Source organism: Telmatherina bonti (genome assembly GCF_933228915.1).
Source record: "Telmatherina bonti genome assembly, chromosome: 19".
Lineage (NCBI taxonomy): Eukaryota > Metazoa > Chordata > Actinopteri > Atheriniformes > Telmatherinidae > Telmatherina > Telmatherina bonti.
The window spans coordinates 12,223,488-12,242,526 of NC_136617.1; the positions used below are offsets into that span (position 1 = coordinate 12,223,488).

Sequence of the window (19,039 nt, forward strand, 5' to 3'; positions counted from 1 at the left end):
TCATGGTTTATTACTGTAAATTACAGCACAAATTTTCTGTTACCCACAAAAATTTAAATTTTAACAGCAACGTCTAACAACGACAATGCTGCGCTGCAGCCGCTGTAAAAGAAGGATCTTACATATTGCAAGTGGCTCTAAAAGAACCAAAAAAAAAAAAAAAAAAAAAAATCCAAAAACTGCCAATAGAAGTGTCAAGAAGTCAAATAAAAATGGAGAAGAAAGAGGATTAAAGATATCTTAAAATCCAGGTCATATCTCATTTAACAGCTTTGGATTAGGGCCTTAAATTTAAATGAGTGTTTACTGAATTACAGTTTTTTAATCAGCTGTGAAGTTTTGAACAAAAAAAAAAAAAAAAAGAATCAGAAAGAAGACCCTCTTTCACAAAACCAAATGTTCATTTTAAACTAAACTTCTTACATTTTAATGGGTGGTTAGCTGCTTTTGTTAGCTTGTGATTTCCAATGTTTATTGACATGTTTTTTTTTTACCGTTTTGGTTTAAAAATAGTGGGTCTTCAGATGACTGATTATGTTTTACAGCTAATAATAAAAGAGAATAATTAGAGTCCTGCACAGCGACCAGCAGATGCCAAGTTTCCTCTCTCTAATCTACACTGACTGATGGTCAAACACATGTAAAAATGTCCGTCTGTTGACTTGAGTTCAGTCAGCTTTGCAAACAAACACATTCCCTGCAATAACAGCAGAAATAACCCGATGGGATCATCATGAGGAGGCTGATCAGACTGAATGGAAACACTGCGCTGTCTGCAGGGCGTCACATGTGGGTGGTTTTGGTGATTTTGGTACACCCTGCATATTTTTTTTGCAAGCCTGCAGTGGTATTCAGTACTTTGAAACTGCAGCTGCTAGGTCTGACTACTTCTTCTAGGGGTACCGCAGCTCCTCCCTCACGGCCTGAGGCTGATTATCCTCATTCTCAATGAAGACTGTAATAAATAACAGCAAAAAGAAAACTTTGGGTGATGTCACTTAAGCTGCTATGATGAGAAAAGATGTGATCTAATCATAACTGAGAAGGATGATGCCCATTTCCTTGATTTAAGTCAGAATCTTTTTATGCTGCTGGATGATTAAATTAATATAAATGAATGCAAAATTCCTATTCTTCAACTTTTGTATCATCAATTGTGAAACTTTCCATGAATCAAAAGCTGCAGCTTATTAAACAGTTACCCGGCTGAGAGCGCAGAGCTTCCTAATGAATGGATACTATTTCACAAATGAAACTGAACACAGCTGGTTGCCATGTCAATAACTATGCTGGTTGCCTGGATCACTGTCCTCATGTCAAAACGCTTTCATTTATTTCCATATGAACGAGGATGACCTCATTATAAGTGAAGCTTCCAATAAATTCATGTCACACTTTAAAACAAGCAGAAGCTCTGTGGCATTCAAAGCTGGAGATGATGAGGAAGATGAGGACAAGTGACCCGGCCACGGAGTGACCAAATCTGCACGTCTGTGATTGTTTCCTTCTTGGAATATAAACGTCACTGAGAAAACCAGACTTTCTATGTGGTTCCTTCCAAGTTAGTAGGGTCAACTATGGTGCAGACATCACAGTGTACTAGCATTTAAGTAATAGATTAAAATCTTTATATGGGCAAAACAAATGAAGGTTAAAGGAAAATATTTCCCCGTTAAATGTGATTCACATTCACATATTACGTTGAGAGGAAGTGATCAACCTTTTAGTTTGTTCTTTAAATTCTTTTACACACATCAAACAGACTATGAGCTAATGATTAAGTTTAATTGTAGATGCATCAAGCTAATGTACAACTACCCTGAGTTGAGGTGACTGTAAGCTACTTACACTGCAAGAAAGATGGACTTTTTATGGTGAAAATGTTTGCATTTGAGCCCAGGCCTCAACATGCCAAGTGCGCAGGGTCATACAATACAGTGCCATCTGTAGATTTTAGCTTTTAACATTAGCCGTGCTTATACACAGGTATTCTGAATAAAACCTTAATCGTTAAAAGAGAAAGCTTCATGTAAACATATCAGGCAGAAGATGATGTGATTCCGTGGCACTCATTTGGATTAAACCCTTGATGAATGAATTGATAAAAAACAATGCAACATTTTTTTAAATACAGTATTTTACCTCTACAGACATATGCAATGATACTCTTTTTTTGTTTATTAGTGATATTTACAATGTATCATGATTTATTTTATTGTATTCTATAAAACATTTATAAAATAACATATAATAATTCAATTATGTAAATCATTATTTAAAATATAGCTGTATAATTTTTTATTTTCCTATTTATTGCAAAGGCAAACTTGCGTGATTACATTACGTTCAATTATATCATATCTTTATTTATTCTCCAGTGAGTGGAAACATATTGGATGACTCACTAATATCCACTGAAGTGGTTTATTTACAAAAATACCATCCTTATTCATGAATATGCAAGAAAAATAGCTTGTAAATAGGTTTCCACTATCTGGCCACTATGCATGAAAGGGTTAAATTTCAAAGCGGGTGAGGTGGGTTGGTTACAGCTAAAATGTTAGAGCTAATGGAAGAAAAAAAGGTTGACAACTGTTTTTGTCTACCAACTGCGCTGAAATTATTAAGGAGAAAGAAACTGAAATCAGTATAATAACCACACGGCTGTGTTTTAAATAACTTTTTTGTGTGGTTTCAGAAAATCAGGCAATTCTGAGCATAAAAATGATCCATTACATTCAGACATTTATTGCATGTAAACACACGTCATGAATGGTGCAGCAGTGCAGGTCTGATTGAAAACATTTTAAACATGGCTGCTCTTAATCTCTTAGAGGTTACCCACAAAGTGTACCAGATGGGTCTGAGCAGACCACAATACAGCGTTAACCTCAGCTTCCTGTTAGGGCACCAGTGGGAGCATCGAGCCCTGATTTCTTCCCGCGCAATGTGCCGTTAGCCTGTTATTTTATATTTACGAAGCAGAAACAGCAACTTTTTCCTTCACACTGTTCGATAATAGCCATGTCCACCTCAACTGTCCAACCAGTCACTCTGTTCCCAGACACCACGTGCAAAACAAGTTCTGTTGATAACAAGATGCAAGAGCTTCCAAACCATGGTTGCGAAAACAAAGTTCCGTCCTTATGTTCCCAGCGTCCCAACAGTTTCTGGGTATGTTACGGCCTCTACTACCACTGCACCACAGACAGCAGGCTAATGTACTACATTATTGTGTTGTATCTTGGCTGAAGAGCAGCCGATGGAAAAGCTCCATGGCAGGTGGTATCAAAATCACAGAAAATCATCTGAGTATCACTTTCAGGCTTAGAGGACATTTTCAGCACCCAACATTTGTATCAAACCTCTAAGACATCACAGCCTCTTATTTCATTCCATCTGGCAAATGCTACAGATTTTTCTTGCAAGCAAAAATATATCCCCAGAGCCATTATCACACTTAACAGGTCCATGAAGGGGCTTCCATTAAAACTGTTCTGGCTATTCTGGATATTTATACTTTACTATTTGTGTGTTTATCATTATATTACAGTCTGAAAAACATAAAAAGCCATCATGCTGCCACTAATGGAGATGCCCCATTTAAATCTACTTGTATTGTAATTGTACAATTACAACAAACCAATCCAATTTCACAAAGACTTGAAGTTAATATTGGGAAATGTCTGCACTCTGATGAAAGTTAACCTCACACATCAGCCAATAAGAAGCTTCTAGCTTAATAGTTTGGCTTTCCAGTTGTGGGGCCTGCAGCAGATGCTCATTAGTGCTGCTGAACTTACTGCCAGCGTTTTCCAGCTTTGGCTTGAAAATGTTATTTTACGACGCTGTCATTAGTTAGTGAGACTGACCTTTTAGATTTTGTGGGGAAGTTTAAAAAAACATGAACCTCAATGAATGAAAAGTTCACAGTGAAGTGAAAACAGACAAGCTGGAGACATCCCAACTGTAGTATTTCTGATATTTCTTCATAATGGAGGTCTACGGGTTTCTTTTTCCTCGAGCAGTAACACATGTTACCAATGGGGCAAACCTTCATTGAGTAAATTGTTGAAGAAAAAAAAAAAAAAAAGAACACTGAATGACCTGTCTGAACTGCAGTGGCCTCTAATTTATTCCGACTATTTTAGCCCCATATGATTCATCCAAATAAAGTCAAAATTAAGCCTCCGATTTAGCTATAATTTGTCTCTACTGTAAACAGAGAGCCAGTATGTAAGCATTGCTATGCAACCAATGATGGCTGTGCTGGAGGCTGAATTATTTTTCCCTCTGACATAAACTTACTTCATCCCCTTAAAGAGGTCGCGGTGGACAGATCTTTTTACCCCGTCATCTACATGAGTGATGTGGGTGAAAAGATCTGTATGCCTGCGCTTATGTTCTGTGGAGTCATCAGTGTAGCCTGAAAAGTCAATGCTCCAAAAATGTGTAATGCTGTAAATGTTTTTGATTTAATGCAAGATGGGAATGCTAAATCAAAAGGATGCTGTGTTTTGGGAATCACTTTAAACAGCAGGAGTTTCTGGAGGCTTCTACTAATGTCCACTGCTGCCACGTAGGAAGTGGATGAATAATTACTGAAAACCAGTTCATCAGTCTGTCTCATGATGTCTTGCCTGCAAAAATGAAGCTAGGAAAATTCCAAATGGCCAAGAATTACAGCTGTCACCAAAGATGGGCTCAGAGGGACAATCTGAAAGTACTCAGAGATGTAGAGAGGAGCTGGTGGCTACACCCACAGAAGAGATGAGCCACAAACAGACGGACAAAGTAAGCTAGAGGAACTTTTAGTCCTAAAATCTGAGGCTTTAATGCAGAGTTTTTCCTAATGGGAAGCAGAAAACAGCTATATCTTTATGAGAAATGTCTGTAGTAATCCATTTCAGCATGTTAAACTCGTGAAGAACGCGTGTATAATTTTATTTATATGGGTGTATTTTTGTTGGTTTTTATATACATGTATATCTTTGTTACTTGTTCCTGCCTCCTGTCTGTGTTTTATTTGGTCGGATTTGGATACTTAAACAACAATATTATATTGAAAAGCCAGATTAAACTTTTTTTCTTGAAGCATTTTTACATGATCCAGAAAAAAAATGCAGTAAAAAGTGTCTGAACTCACTACTCAAATGCTTTTAGACATGTGTAACATAACAACCTTTAGTTTGTAAGGGGTGTTGTCAAACACTTTAGAAAAGAAAGCTGGATGCTAATGAGCTAATTGATAAGTTAAATATTCAAATCTTACACCCAAAACACTACAGAGTGACTGATCGAGGTGTTACTATGGTTGATTTTTGGAAATCAGGACTGATCACCAAAATGAAGCATTTTTTTTTGTTCCTGAGCCATAAGAGTCTGCTTCACACAGCATGATGAGAACTAAAATTTACAGCACTGCAAAGCAAAACATGGATGTCCAGATGTGTTTGACTTTTCATTGTCACTTATGTGCTTCTGTTTGCCTTTGCTACTAAGACTTTTGTGCATATTTTCTATGGTGGTCAATGGCACCCATAAACTAAAAGTAAAGTACTAAATAATGTGCACTTGGTTGTTCAAAAGGAAACAAATTTGCTGTGAGAATAACTTCCTCTTGTTCTGCTCTCAGTGGCTCCTTTTGATCTGCAGCAGCTGATCTGATGGTCTCCTACCCCAAGAAACAGCAATCAAGCATGCGTGTCTCGACAGTTTAAAGAAACAATACGTCATTGGTGAACACACCACAGTCTCTTTAGGTTTTGCAACAGCTGTAGATTCTGCTCCGGCTATCAGCTGAAATTAGCCAGTTAACATAAAAACATGCTGATTGTTGCATGCTGTTCCACACAAATGACAGTGTCACATGTGCAAACTTCTTTTACTTTCCACGCAGTGATAATGCACTAAACAACTAAATGCTTATCAGCTTGGTCCCTCGATACTGATCATAGAAAAATACTGCAAAACTTCAGACAAACTAACACGTCTGTTAGATTTTACTCATCAAATTCAGCTAACATGAATAATTCAAGTGAGTTTTATGATAGAATAAAAGTATTTTAAACATTTAACAGTAATATTTCCTTGCAGAAACCTTCCTTGGACCGTATCTTTAGCTTTCATTATCTTTTCAGAGGGAATACTCTCACTGAGAACGATGCTGTCTACAGTAACGGTCTGTAACCTGATGCATCGCTGTTAACATGTTGTTTTGATAAGTTAAAAAAGAAAAACAGACTGATGCTGTAACCTGGCAACAAACTGTAAACACAACATTTCATTTTGCTCATAGACTAACGTGGTATTTGTATCAGTCGGTGTAGTGTCTGCAGACTGAGACGGAAATCTTCCTTCTTCCTTGCTGATAATCTGCTCTCACGCCAGCTGCTGTTGTGACAACCTGATATTTATTTGTTGTTTATCTTCTGGTCCTGATTACTCTCGTCTGTCTCGCCTTCTCTGCCTGTTTGTCTGTCTCTTTCTGTCACAGCTGCTTGGCAGTGACGTCCTCCTTCTGGCAGTCCTCGTGGTTTTGACTGTGTTTACGCGTTTCCATGACAACAAGCATCCCACAGCTGCATCTTCTTCACTTCATGCACTGCTCTTGTGTTGTGACTGCACCGTCTCTAAAATAATTTCTCAGCTCTGTTTGTTTGTTATTCTTACATCTGATGTAATTTATGACTAAATTTAGGGAAAGCACAGTGACCTTTGTGGTCACCCTTCTAAAAACACTGAGGCGTAACTGAGATGCCGCCCCTGGAGAATAATTTAGATCTTTTCAGATCAATGACGATCTGAAGTCTGAAATTTGAAGCACGATTCTGGAAGTTTGACCAGGGTAAAAAGTCATCCAAACCACACGGTAAAAGACAGAAATTTGACTTTATTTTGCAAAATTACAAATGTGAACTTTTTCTAATGTGATGCTCTGACAGGGATGTCAATAAACAGCTGCTACAATCAGCATAGAAGCCATTTTTACTCATCATTATAAAATGTTGGTTTCAATAAAAAAAAGAGTAAATGGAGGTTAAATTAGGATTTTCTTTGTAGGGGCTCTAAGGGGGGCAGCTGGGTCATATAAAAAGTAAGTATCATTTACGGACTACATGATCTTACCCGACTGCAAATCGTTCAGAAAATTGCAGCTCAGTTTTTAACTGGTACCAAGAAACAGGAGCACATCACACCAGTTTTAAAGTCTTTTGACTGGTTACCTGTTTTGTTTTGCATTGATTTTAAAATTCTTTTATTTGTTTTTAAATGTCTACATGACTTTGCCCCACAGTGTCTGTCTAACCTGCTCCAGTCCGACATCCATTGACTGGAGACAGACAGCCATGCAGGGTCTGTCCCACCGGCACATCACTGCCTGTTAGCTGTCCCAAAATTTAAGATGTAATCCAGAGGAGATCAATCCTTTTTAGTTTTTGCTCCTAAACTTTGGAAATTGCTGCCACTGCACATGTTGAGTCTCTTTCTGTTTTTAAATCCTCTCATAAGACTCATCTTTAACACAGTTGGCATTGTTGACTTACTTTTGTTTTATTTTATCCTGTTTTAATGTTTTATTGTGTACTCCTGTTATACTAGTATATTTTATACTTTTTATTGTATGTTTATTTATTTTTTTTTTTAACAGTTTATTGTGATATTTGTTTTGGTGGTTGAGCCCAGAGTTGTGTGCACCACTTTGGTCAACTATGTTGACTCTATAAATAAAGTTGGATTGGAAGAGTTGATGGAGAAATTGCCATTTTCCTTAATGATTGTTATCTTTTTAATCTCATACTGACTTAAAAACTTCAACAGCACTTGACCCAGCTGTTTGGTCCAAACAACCCCAAAACAAAACGTAAATAAAGCAGAGGTGAAAACAAGAAATTTTTTTCTGGATTTTCTTTTTTTTCTCTCCTTCCTTTTCATCTATGGTTTACAAAGACTTTAGTCAGGATCAGTGTTTCTCTGTGGGCTGATTAAGATGACCACATGTGGCTCAAACTCCTATCAGTACCACATTTATGGCTCTTTAAGACACCTACCAATGATTCTTCAATCTCTGACTCATAAACTCCATCCATCCACCCACCCACCCACCCATCCATCCACCCATCCATCCATCCATCCATCCATCCATCCATCCATGTCTTCAGCATGTCTCCCAGCAATTGTGAATCACATCTACTTCTTTTTCCACTCAAACCTCATCTAGAGTCATAATAGTGTCTTAATCCCTCAGTGATGTCACCACAGTAAGACGGTTGACATGTTTTGTTGAAAACAAGAAGAGGCAAAAAAAAAAAAAGCATTGCAGTGTGAGGCGACCATAGTGACTGTTGGTGTGTGGGAAAACATGAGGGAGAACATGTGCAGTGACGCCATGATGTGTCCAGAGTGTACACAGTAATCCAAGCAGTTTGGGGCTTTTTCTTCTGATCTCAGCAACAGCTTTGAATTTAAATGATTTAGAAAGAGAGGTCAGATTTCTCTTTGTTGGGCTGCCTTTTCTGTCTCAGTTTCTCTCCTAAACACAGCTCAAGAATACCAACGCAATTAGTCATTTTCCACTTCTTTAACGTCCCCTGCTGCAGATTGATCACACATGTTTGTGATTGGACAGCCATGACGAGCAGAGGAAGCAGAGCTCATCAAGCATTTAATGCAGAGTTTAATGATTAAAAGCTCAATGTAAAGCAGACTTCTGTTTTACACAAATAGAAGTAATTTGAGGTTTCATGAACATTACCCAAGATATTCTTAGCCTGGGTAATAAGCTTGTTAGTCGGATGGTAAAACAGGCTCAGAAATGACCTTCCTCACATCTGACCACAGCAGGACTAATGAGTTCTTTGTTCATCATCATCTTCAGATTGAAACATGTGGAAATTTCAAATTGTGCTGAAAATCACAGGACAGAAAGAAATTCAACCAGAATGACGTAAATCACGAGTAACCCAAGTAAATAATGTCATAAATATGTATGTGATGCCTTCTGTTATTACCTCTGCAAAGAAAGGTTATGTTTTCCAACATGTTTATATGTCTGTTCGTGAGCAACTTTACACATAAACTACTTGGTGGATTTATTTGTCTGAAACTAGGTTTTCATCTAACTTATTCAATGTAATTGTAGGAGGCATGTGGAAGGAATTGTGGATACAGGAACGTTTAAAAGGATTCTTTACAATATAGGAGGAAATTAGCTGAATTTTATGCACTCTGAGTGGTTTTCTGGGTACACAGACTTCCTCCCACCATCCAAAGAGAAGCATCAGAAGTGAGCTTGAGTATAAATGGTTATTTGTTTCGACCGGTGACCTGGTCGGGTGGGGGGGGGTCCTGCCTCTCGTCTGCTAATTGCCGGGATAGACTCCAGTTTTTCTGTGAATTGTAATAAGTCGTCTGGAAAGTGGATGGGAAATGGACTTGAATTGAGCTGGAATCATCACACAATGGGTGAAACACACTGCAACATTTGCAATTTGTCAAATGGAAAAAAGAACAAAAGGAGGGGTTTTAAATGGGGATAATGGGTTATTTAGTTGGTTGCCTCACATTCAAACATACATGTTAAAAGGTACATGTAAGTTCAATTACATTTAGAGTGATAAAATATAAATGAATGAAAATTCAAATCAAGTCATTGTGGCATTGTACAGGAAAAGTTGAAAAGCTCTTCACTACTCACTATGACTGTGTGAAGCACTGACACAATAATAACATTACAGAATGAAAGAGAAGGGATGGTAATATGTGTGTCTTTATGCTTTCACCACTGGCTCATGTAATTAAGGTGCACCAGTTAAAAACTAGTCCATGGGCAGTTCAGATGGTGGGGGTGAGGGGCAGTGGGACAGGCGGTCACAAGTTCAGCTCATAGACAGCTGAGTGTATAGTAGCAGCTATTCCTCTGCCATGACGTGCAGGACTTTAGGGTCATCTGTCTGCTTCTGTGCAGTTCTCAAACCATGCTAAAAGGGAATATATAAGTAGACTAGGAGAGATATTGATCCCGCTTCAAAATTCAGAGAAAGTACAATTTCTGGGGAGCCTGTGTTTACTACAGCAGTGGAGTTGACGCCCCAATTCCAACTTTTAATAGAAGTTCCTGTCCTTTACTGTAGGAATTACTATATTATACTTTTATATTTCCAGTTGTTTAATGGCAGAGTGACTCATGCTTTATAATGAAACAGCTTTCAGTAAGTGTTACTCTCTCTGTACCTACAAATGTGTTTTCATCTATAATAACCAAAAAAAAAGACAAGTAATTTCATCATTTATAGCAACAAGACACTAAAAGGTCAGGTTTTAGTGATACTCCCTAATACAACACCCTCCTACATAAGAGAAGCAAACTGAAATTTATCTTGGTTTTTAAGCTCTCTGACAGCCTGAGCTGGTTCCTCTGACTGAGACTTTGTTGCTATGTTGGTGTTTATGTTTGTCCATTACAACCAGGGTAGCAGATGCCTGGAATTTGTGTGTGTTACCAATGCAGTCTTTGACAACTCGCTCTCTGTTGGCTGAAATTTTTTTAGGTTCATCTGTGGAAGGAAATGAGTGTCTGAAAATCTGTTTTGAGAAGAATTATTGAGGAAATGCAACACGTGTGTTGTAGGGGGAAGATGAGGTGTCTTTCTGTTGACTTCATCCCACTGGAGATAGCTCCAGTCTTTTCTTGGCTTGGAAAGATTCATTTAAAAAAGCAAAAGCAAAGAAGGAGCTATTTCTTTTCCACCTGTCGTTACTTGAGTCAGAGAAAACATCCTGTGTAATCCGTCGCAAATCCAAAAGGTTTCACTTTTTGCAACTGAGCTCTAGAAAAACTCCCAAAACCTTTTAGTGCTTTAGGTTTTGTTTTTTTGTCTCACTGTGCATTGCTGCCCTTTTAATGCCCTAAACTTCATAATCAATTAAAAGGGTAATAAGATATCAGAAAACACAAGACACTAATAGAAATGTTGTCATAATAGTCTTATTTTATGGTGGTGTATGTTTTATTATGACTAAGTCACTTAAACAAAAAAGAAAAAAAAAAAATCTATAGTCGATGCCACAAAAAATGTTGCTATAAAAAGATGTTTGAGCTTAAATATGTATTTATTTACTAAAAAGAACACTGAGGATTTGCTGGCTCACATTATTTAGTAAATATCATCAACATGAATTGTGAATAAATGTGTCATATATCATGCCTCTTTTTCAATTTAAGGCAATAGCCACAATCTAGGGATCTTAAAAGAAAAAGTTTTTACCATCAAATGCAGGTATGTTTAGCTAGGAATAATCTCTAATGGGATTAAGCGCATGAGTTTTAGATGTATTTTCTTTTCCAAACTTTGTCATCAAAGGGTTGGATTTTCTCAATCAAATCTGTTCTGAGCTCAGAGTTTCTCAGAAAAAAAAAAAGAAAAAAAGAAAAAAGAATTGGCAGTTTAAAGTTATCTGATATTTCTCTACTTATGTTTACGGTCACACATGTTTACATGTTTATAGCAGAGTTGCAGCTGATTAGTCTTGAGCTCACATGCAGCGTAAATTTCACTTTTAGTCATGGAGACATGATACTTTGCTCCCAAAGATGCATCCAGTAACTGTAATGTCATAAAATCCTGCTGTAGTTTTCTTATGAATCTTCTTTGAGGATGTGACTCAATTTCACACCTAATTTTTTCTAGTGTGTCATGGAAATGACAAATAGTTTAGTTTTAACATATCCTTCAACAGAAGTGAGTTTCCCCTCAAAACTAAAAGCCAAAACCAGTCTGGACTGCTTTTCAGATTTTCAAGGATTTGTGGTAAAAAAAAAAGGATTTGTGCAATCGTAATTTATGCTGATTCTAGACCTGTTTAGAGACTATTACAAAAAATGCACATAAAAAATAAAAAAATTACATCTCAGCTAAAACTGAAATAAGATGAAGTGGAAAAGTAAATTAAACGACACCTAAAACGTCTCTGTAGCTGTCTGACCTGAACACTGTGCAAAACATTAATGGAGTACATCTGCATCTTAAAAAACAAGCTTTCATTATTATTTTCATGTTTTTTTTTCTACAACCTATAGCCTGACATCATGTGTTTGTTGTGTGTAAATTTATGTTACAGGGATTATCAGAAACTATCATGTTGAATCCCAGATATTCACTGCATGTATGTGCTGGCATGCCTTGTGAGATTACATACATGGATAGTATGTCAGCCCAGTTTGGCACTGTGATGTTTCTCCAAAAGCATCTTATATTTTAGCTTTAACTGAAGCATCAATCCTCGTAAGAACTAAAAGCTTCATCTTTTTGGCAACAGATGTTGGGAAAATGGATTTAAATAGGGTTGACATCTGTTGCATTTTACTGCAATTAATATTTTTACTGATAAACCAGAACGTTTTAACCAGTAATCTACAGAGGAAGGTTGGATAATGATTTTAGCATTTCTGAATAGTCATTTAATTGGAAGATATCCAATCAAAATTATTTTAACAGTTCCAAAGAGAAAATTCATTTTTACCGCCAAACTATTCACCAACCACCAGGAAAAAGCAACATTAGAAGATATATTACTGGACTCTGTGATGCCGGGGGATTTGATGCTTACAAAGCGATGGAAAACAACTGGCAGAAGTGCTGTGTAGAAACTAAGCAGCAACCTCTGGCGGTTAAAAGTGAAGCTTATATGGAAGTGCCAAAAACTTCAGTTCACCCCTCATCCACTAGAGGCTCCAAAACAGAGCAAGTCCCCATAGACTCCCATGTTAAAAAGCCCAACTTCACAGTAGAAATAAACATGTTTACAGCCTGGTACCAAAAACATTTTAGGATTCATAGGTCAGGTTTACCTTTGTGACAACTTTGGGGGTGAGTGAATTTTTTCTAATGTCTCCGTTTAGAAATGATTTCAGCTTGAAATTCGGCATAATTAGGGGCATATCCATTTGATTGCCAGGTACTTGATATCCGGCTTTAAGAAGGAGGAATGTAGAATAACTTTAGCTGACTAACAGTGTGACCTATCTTTAGTTCGCTTAGCTCCTTTAGCTGGTTAGTTCCTGTTAGCTCTGAGCTAGCTTGGATAGCTCTTAGCTACAAGCAGGTTGAAGTCTAGGCAAGACAAGGCAAGTTTATTTGTACAGCACCTTTCACATACCATACAATTCAAAGTGCTTTACATGAAACAACCCATCTTACTAGATGTGAATCATCCACCCCCATGCTCACAGCCCTCCTCTCTGCTCTGCCTCTTTACCGTTTTTGTATTTTCCGGGAGAGATGACACGCATCACGCTGCCAAGATGGAGATGGTAGGAACCGCCCAATGAGCTTCAATTCAGGCTCTTCAGAAACCTACGAGTGAGGTCACGGAGGCTCCGCCCATCTTTTACCACACTAAAGAAAATAAACAGTAGTGACGTCCAGAACACTCTGCCTGGTAAACCTATAGCATAAATAAGTCTACCACAACTATGCAGATTCATTTGAGCGAGAAGGTTCTAAGATGACAATGTAAGATATGCTTTCCATTGGTTTGTTGTAGGCAAAGGTTTTCAAAGTTTGATGGAATTTGTTCACCCTGAGTTTACAGCCCCATCGAGACAAAACCTCATCACAAGGCTGAAGACACCATGTGATGATACGGTAGGTGAGATGCACACTTAGTGAGTGTTAGTCCCTCTGTAGGGTTCACTACAGGTTTACGGACAGAGCTTAAAAACAGAGTCATGGCAGCCATTATGTCATCATTTACTACACAGAGAAATCCAGCGCTACTCTGCAAGCTGTGCTGGAGTAACAAACAGCTGAAAACCATGTGAATGTGCTTTCCACAGCTACTTTAGACTGGGGACTAAATAGGAGGGCTACAGCACATGTGAATGACAATGTTAGCAAACAGCAACACTTGCTGACTGGTGGGAAAAAAATTTGGAACAATTAGTGATTTTTATTTTGTTAATTTTTGCTTGAAATTTAATACTAAGTTAGTTCTTCCCACAACCTATATGTCTATTGTTGCATTTCAGCAACAATAATCTTCCTGTCTGAGCATAAAGGGAGTTGCTTCCCACTGCGATAATGATTCATTGTCACCAGGCATTTAGTATTTGAGTCAATCTTAAATCTACTGTAGAACTAAAATAAATCTTTCATAGAGAATGTCATCCCACCAGCATGTCTACTATGTTGTTGATTAATTCATCCATATTTTATTCTGTGATAATTCTTGTTTAAAGTCCTTGCCAACATGAAGTCACACATCTTAATGTAACTGTTTATTTATGTCTCCAAAACAACCTTGAGTTGATTCATTGGACATTGTGCTTTTTGCTTTTCTTACTTTTTTTAAAAAATTTTACTTCAGGAAATTATTTCTGGAGCTGCTGACGCTTTGCTAAATTTATTGTCATGTTTTTAAGGTTTGTTGAAAGTTTTGTGGACAGTTTTTCTTCGTTGTTGCTCTGAATCATTTTTCCAGGATGATCTGCACAGACAGCTGCCACCAACATTTGTCCAAACCCTCACACAGAAAGTTTTCCTTTATTCTCTTGGGTGTACCATTTCTTTTCTCTTTTCTTTTTTGTCTAATGTGAATAGGTTTAATTTGAGAACTTATGATGATGAGATCAGAGGTCAAACATTTGTGTTTTTAATCTTTGCAGGCAGCGAAACTTCACGCAGCAGTTTTATGGTTCTGTCTGCAGACCTCATCTCACATCAGACACATTTTAAACCTCCCTGAGGATCCTGTGAAGACAGTTTTTGGACAGTTTTTCCTGCAGACTTCTCCATCCTCTCAACATGACCTGGCAGAGATTTTTGACCCCCAGAGTTCTGGATAAGGGGACAATGAGGACTTGATGAGAATCCGCTTTTTTACCCCTTTTCTATCGACAAATAAATCTGTTGTCTGAGTTACTGTGTGAACATTGTGCTTTCTTCTGTTGTTGCATAAGTTGTGAAATAAAAACTAAATAGATCACATTCTTTAGTTTTTGGGAATATTGCAAGTTTAATTTGACTTTTGCTTTCTATATTGTTTGGCATAAAGGAAACGTGAGATATGATAAATGAAGATTAAGACCATTTCTTGTGATATATGCAACCTGTGAACTGAAGAACTAATCCTGTCGAAGAAAATGTGGACTCTTAGGCCTCAGATCCTAATTTCTTTCATCCAAAGTCATATCTAAATCTGTTTAAGAAGTTTCAGCTACTTCTACTTCAGAAGCTATTACATACCTTGCTGGTGAAAGTGATGTAGTAGACCTCATACTGCACTGAAGGTGGAGTCCAAATCAGAGTGACTGATGTCTCTGTGATGTCCTGTGTCCTCAGCTGAGAGACACCCAACATGGCTAAAAGATGGAGGCAGAGGCAGAAAGGGTTAAAATGGAGAGGCTGAAAAGAGAACCGAAGCCTACGATATGTGCAGTATTTCTGTTTTCTTAACTTGAGCAGAACTTTTGAAAGTACGGTCAAGTTTACAGAGTCATTATGAAAAAGACAGAAAACAGAAAAGACTTAGGAAACATCAAAAGGCAAAAAAAAAAAAAAAAAAAAAAAAAAAAAAAGAACCGGCAAAAAACACTAAAAGAAACAGCCAAAACTTTAGGGACATAAAACACAGCAAATATGTACTAAGTAAAAAAAAAAAAAGCTACCAACAAAGATGCAAAAAAAGAAAATAAATGAATAAATGAACCAATCAAACAAAATAAAATGATAAAAAATAGAAAAAATAGAAAAATATAACCAAAAAGAAAACAAACTCAGGAACAGAACTAGAATAAAATAGGAGACAAAGTAGCCTTGAAAAAACATAAAATGACAATGAAGTGAGAAAGAAAATAAAACAAGGACTCTATGAAGAAAGACAATTACAAAACAGAAACTGTGAGCAAAGCAACGTCAAGGAGACAAAGAAACACTAAAGACACTTCATGTTCTTCTAAAAGGATCTGGTAGTACAGTATGTTAGAAGGTCTGCAGCATTCAGGCAGGTCTCGAGCTAAATCTCTGGAACATCAACAGGTATTGATGCACAAACATGTTTGTACCAGAGAATCACTGAATATGCGCTGATCTCTGTACTGCCTTATGCTATTGTGGATATGTATACAAGTATTTTCACAGGTGAAACAGCATCCTCCTGCACACTCCACTTTCCCCTGTTCCTCCCCTACATTTCCAGACAGAAGTGCAAAGGGAAAAATTTTATTGGTATGTAAAAATATGTCAAATGACACTGCAGTACATGTAAATGTTTTATAACATCAGCTTGGTTCAGCACAACTAAAAACAAAACACCTTGGTTTATACACCAGGTATTACTGAAGTCCAACACTGCCTGCATCCTCTACTGCAGGGGTGGGCAACTCCGGTCCTCGAGAGCCACAAACCTGCAAGTGTTTGGAGTTTCCCTGCTGTAACACACCTGACACACATCAGACTTACTTAGCAGAGTTGTCTAGACTTTGACACCAAACTCTGCACACATCTGCTAATTAGACATTGATTTGAGTTGTGTGTGTTGCAGCAGGGACACTGAACACACTTGCCCTCAATAACAAAAACTGGAATGGTACATTTTAGCCTTCAGAGTTGTTGTTTTTCTTCCAGCTTGTCCCTCTGAAGAGGACACCACAGCAAAACATCACAGAGTTTAATCGGCATGTTTTACTCTGGATGCCCTTCCTGACGCAACACTCTGCATTTACATTGTAGCATTCAGAGTAAAAATGATAAACTTTACGCAGTGGGAAATGTGACCTGCATGTACCAGAATTCAATGCTTTTATAAACAGGCAACTTTGGCCGTAAAATCAGCAAAGATAAAGAATCACAGACCGAATGAAAGTATGATCAACTCATCCAAAAAGACCACACAGAACTTTGTTCAGCTATAATAAAGAAAGAGATGTCTTAGCAGAATAATGACATCAAATTATCTACAGTTTTCCCCATTTTTCTTCTAAAACCTGAAACCAAGCAGGAGATGGAAAAAAAAAACTGTTTCTACAGTTTCCTCTAGCAGTTTTATCCTTTTACTTATATTTGTCAGCAACTGTCTCTGAAGTCCTCTTGCTAATGAAACAAAACTGGTGCATGAAAATGCCAAATCTTTTTAAGATTTCAGCTTCATCTGCAGCTGTGTCATGCACATGGATGCGATGAACAGACTCTGCCCTCAAGCGTATTATAACAAATCCGTGAAAGGCAGAGTAGGGTAATAAATGAGGTAATAAATTAGGTTTTCTACTTTCTGGCAACATACTGTAGTTTTTAATGTCTGCTTTTCTTTCTCCTCTGATTGACACACTGGAACAAATGGACCAGCAACCACCCATTTGTCCTTTCACTAATTTTCTTTCCTTCTTTTGAAGATCCAGTCTAGATGTCCATCTAACCAAATGTAGAGTGATGTATGTATCAGAGTTTGCCACGAGCCTCAATCAAATCCTAAACCATCTGCTCTCTGGCACCACAACAATAAAAACAGACTGTTCAATCTTAAGCTTAGATGACAAGGGATGGTTTTGTCATCAAGGGTCGTATTCAGATTTATGATTTGGGAGCCACAGGGTCCTGGTTTTAGATTAAGTGGCCGACATTCAGTCTTTGAGATGAATCAAGCTTGAAGTACCCAGATAGTTTTACCAGGAGCTGGTTGCCACTGAACCAGATCTAAAACAAGAGTGAATGCTGGAGTTTATCAGGTTGACAAAATGGCACTCCAACGGGATAATCACACCACTGATTGTGAAGTATCAACAGCTTTTTGCCAATACGATTATTATTATATCTTCATAAAGGGTAATTGCTCCTCATCAATACCAAAGAATAAATGCAATATAATTAGAAGCTACCAGCATCATTGCTGGTATATAAAACCTGATTGTACCTCATGTTGGTGGGAGAACTTTGAGAATTAAGTAATGTTTTGCTAATGCATATTTGGACTTACATAGTTCTGGTTATGGATAGTGTTTCTGTACAAATGGATGTTTTTAGTGAATGGCGCCAAGTTGCCAAATTCTTTACGACAAGCAGGAGTGTTCTGACCCACGTAGCATGAGACTATAAATAACCTTTTATTAACCCTTAAACTTTCACACTGACAAAAAGACCAGAGAAAAATGTCTCTCTGTGCTTTTCTGTTTGTTTTGGACAAGAATAAACAGAATAAATGTTGGTTGTTTTTTTTTTTTTTTTTTTTTACAAATGGTTGAGATGTTAAAAACAACTTTATAACAACAGTGAAATGCTTGAAATTTGAAACAGCGGTGTATAACAAACATTTACTCTTTTGCATACCCAAACCAATTGGTAGAGATGGCTCAGGCAGGTTCATTTTCACAGTATTTTAAAGAAATTCATCAAAGTCACTGCAAATTGACCTTTACCAAAGGGTAGACCAGGGCCTTAAAGGGTTGAGCTAACAGAATAATTATCCAGGTTACACTCTTGTAATTAGATAGTCTTATAGTTAGAGGTAGTCTAGCCATCCATCAGTTACGCAGTCATAGGGATGAGCATCTCCTGAGTTGGAGTCTGCATGTATGGGACCCAACTGTCCAGGATATACTCTTACTCTCCTGTAGTTAGGGATAGTCTAGCCATCCATTACTTATGCAGCAATGGGAACGTCACCTGACGCACTGAGTAGTACCTTGCTCCTTTTCCCTAATGTTTAAATACATGACAGTGTTGCCATCAATTACATATTTTTCCTTTTTGAATAAAAGCTGGTGTCCATGTTGATCTGTCTTTCCTCTCCTCTTTAATCCAACCAGTTGAGGCAATGGCTGCCCCCCCCTAAGCCAGGTTCTGCTGGAGGGTTTTCTTCCTTTTAAAAGAGAGTTTTCCTTTCCACTGCCGCCTTATGCATGCTCGGGATGGGGGATTGGATTGAAGTCATGATTTGATGCAATCGGTTTATTTATATTAGCTAGGCTATTTATGAATTGACTTCAACTGATGTGTCTGTAATGTGCCCTGAGACAACATTGTTGTGAAGTGGCACTATACAAATT

General features: G+C 37.6%; 1 protein-coding gene across 3 annotated transcripts in view; it reads right to left on the reverse strand.

Annotated features, from left to right (window-relative positions):
• Positions 1-19,039, reverse strand: part of LOC306770113 (tenascin-like) — a 63,108-nt gene that overhangs the window by 16,682 nt on the left and 27,387 nt on the right. For all 3 annotated transcript variants that reach the window (XM_079258919.1, XM_079258917.1, XM_079258918.1), the window contains one exon: positions 15,246-15,361. In XM_079258919.1, the coding sequence (XP_079115045.1) occupies positions 15,246-15,361 (116 nt within the window). The remainder of the gene's footprint in view (positions 1-15,245; positions 15,362-19,039) is intronic.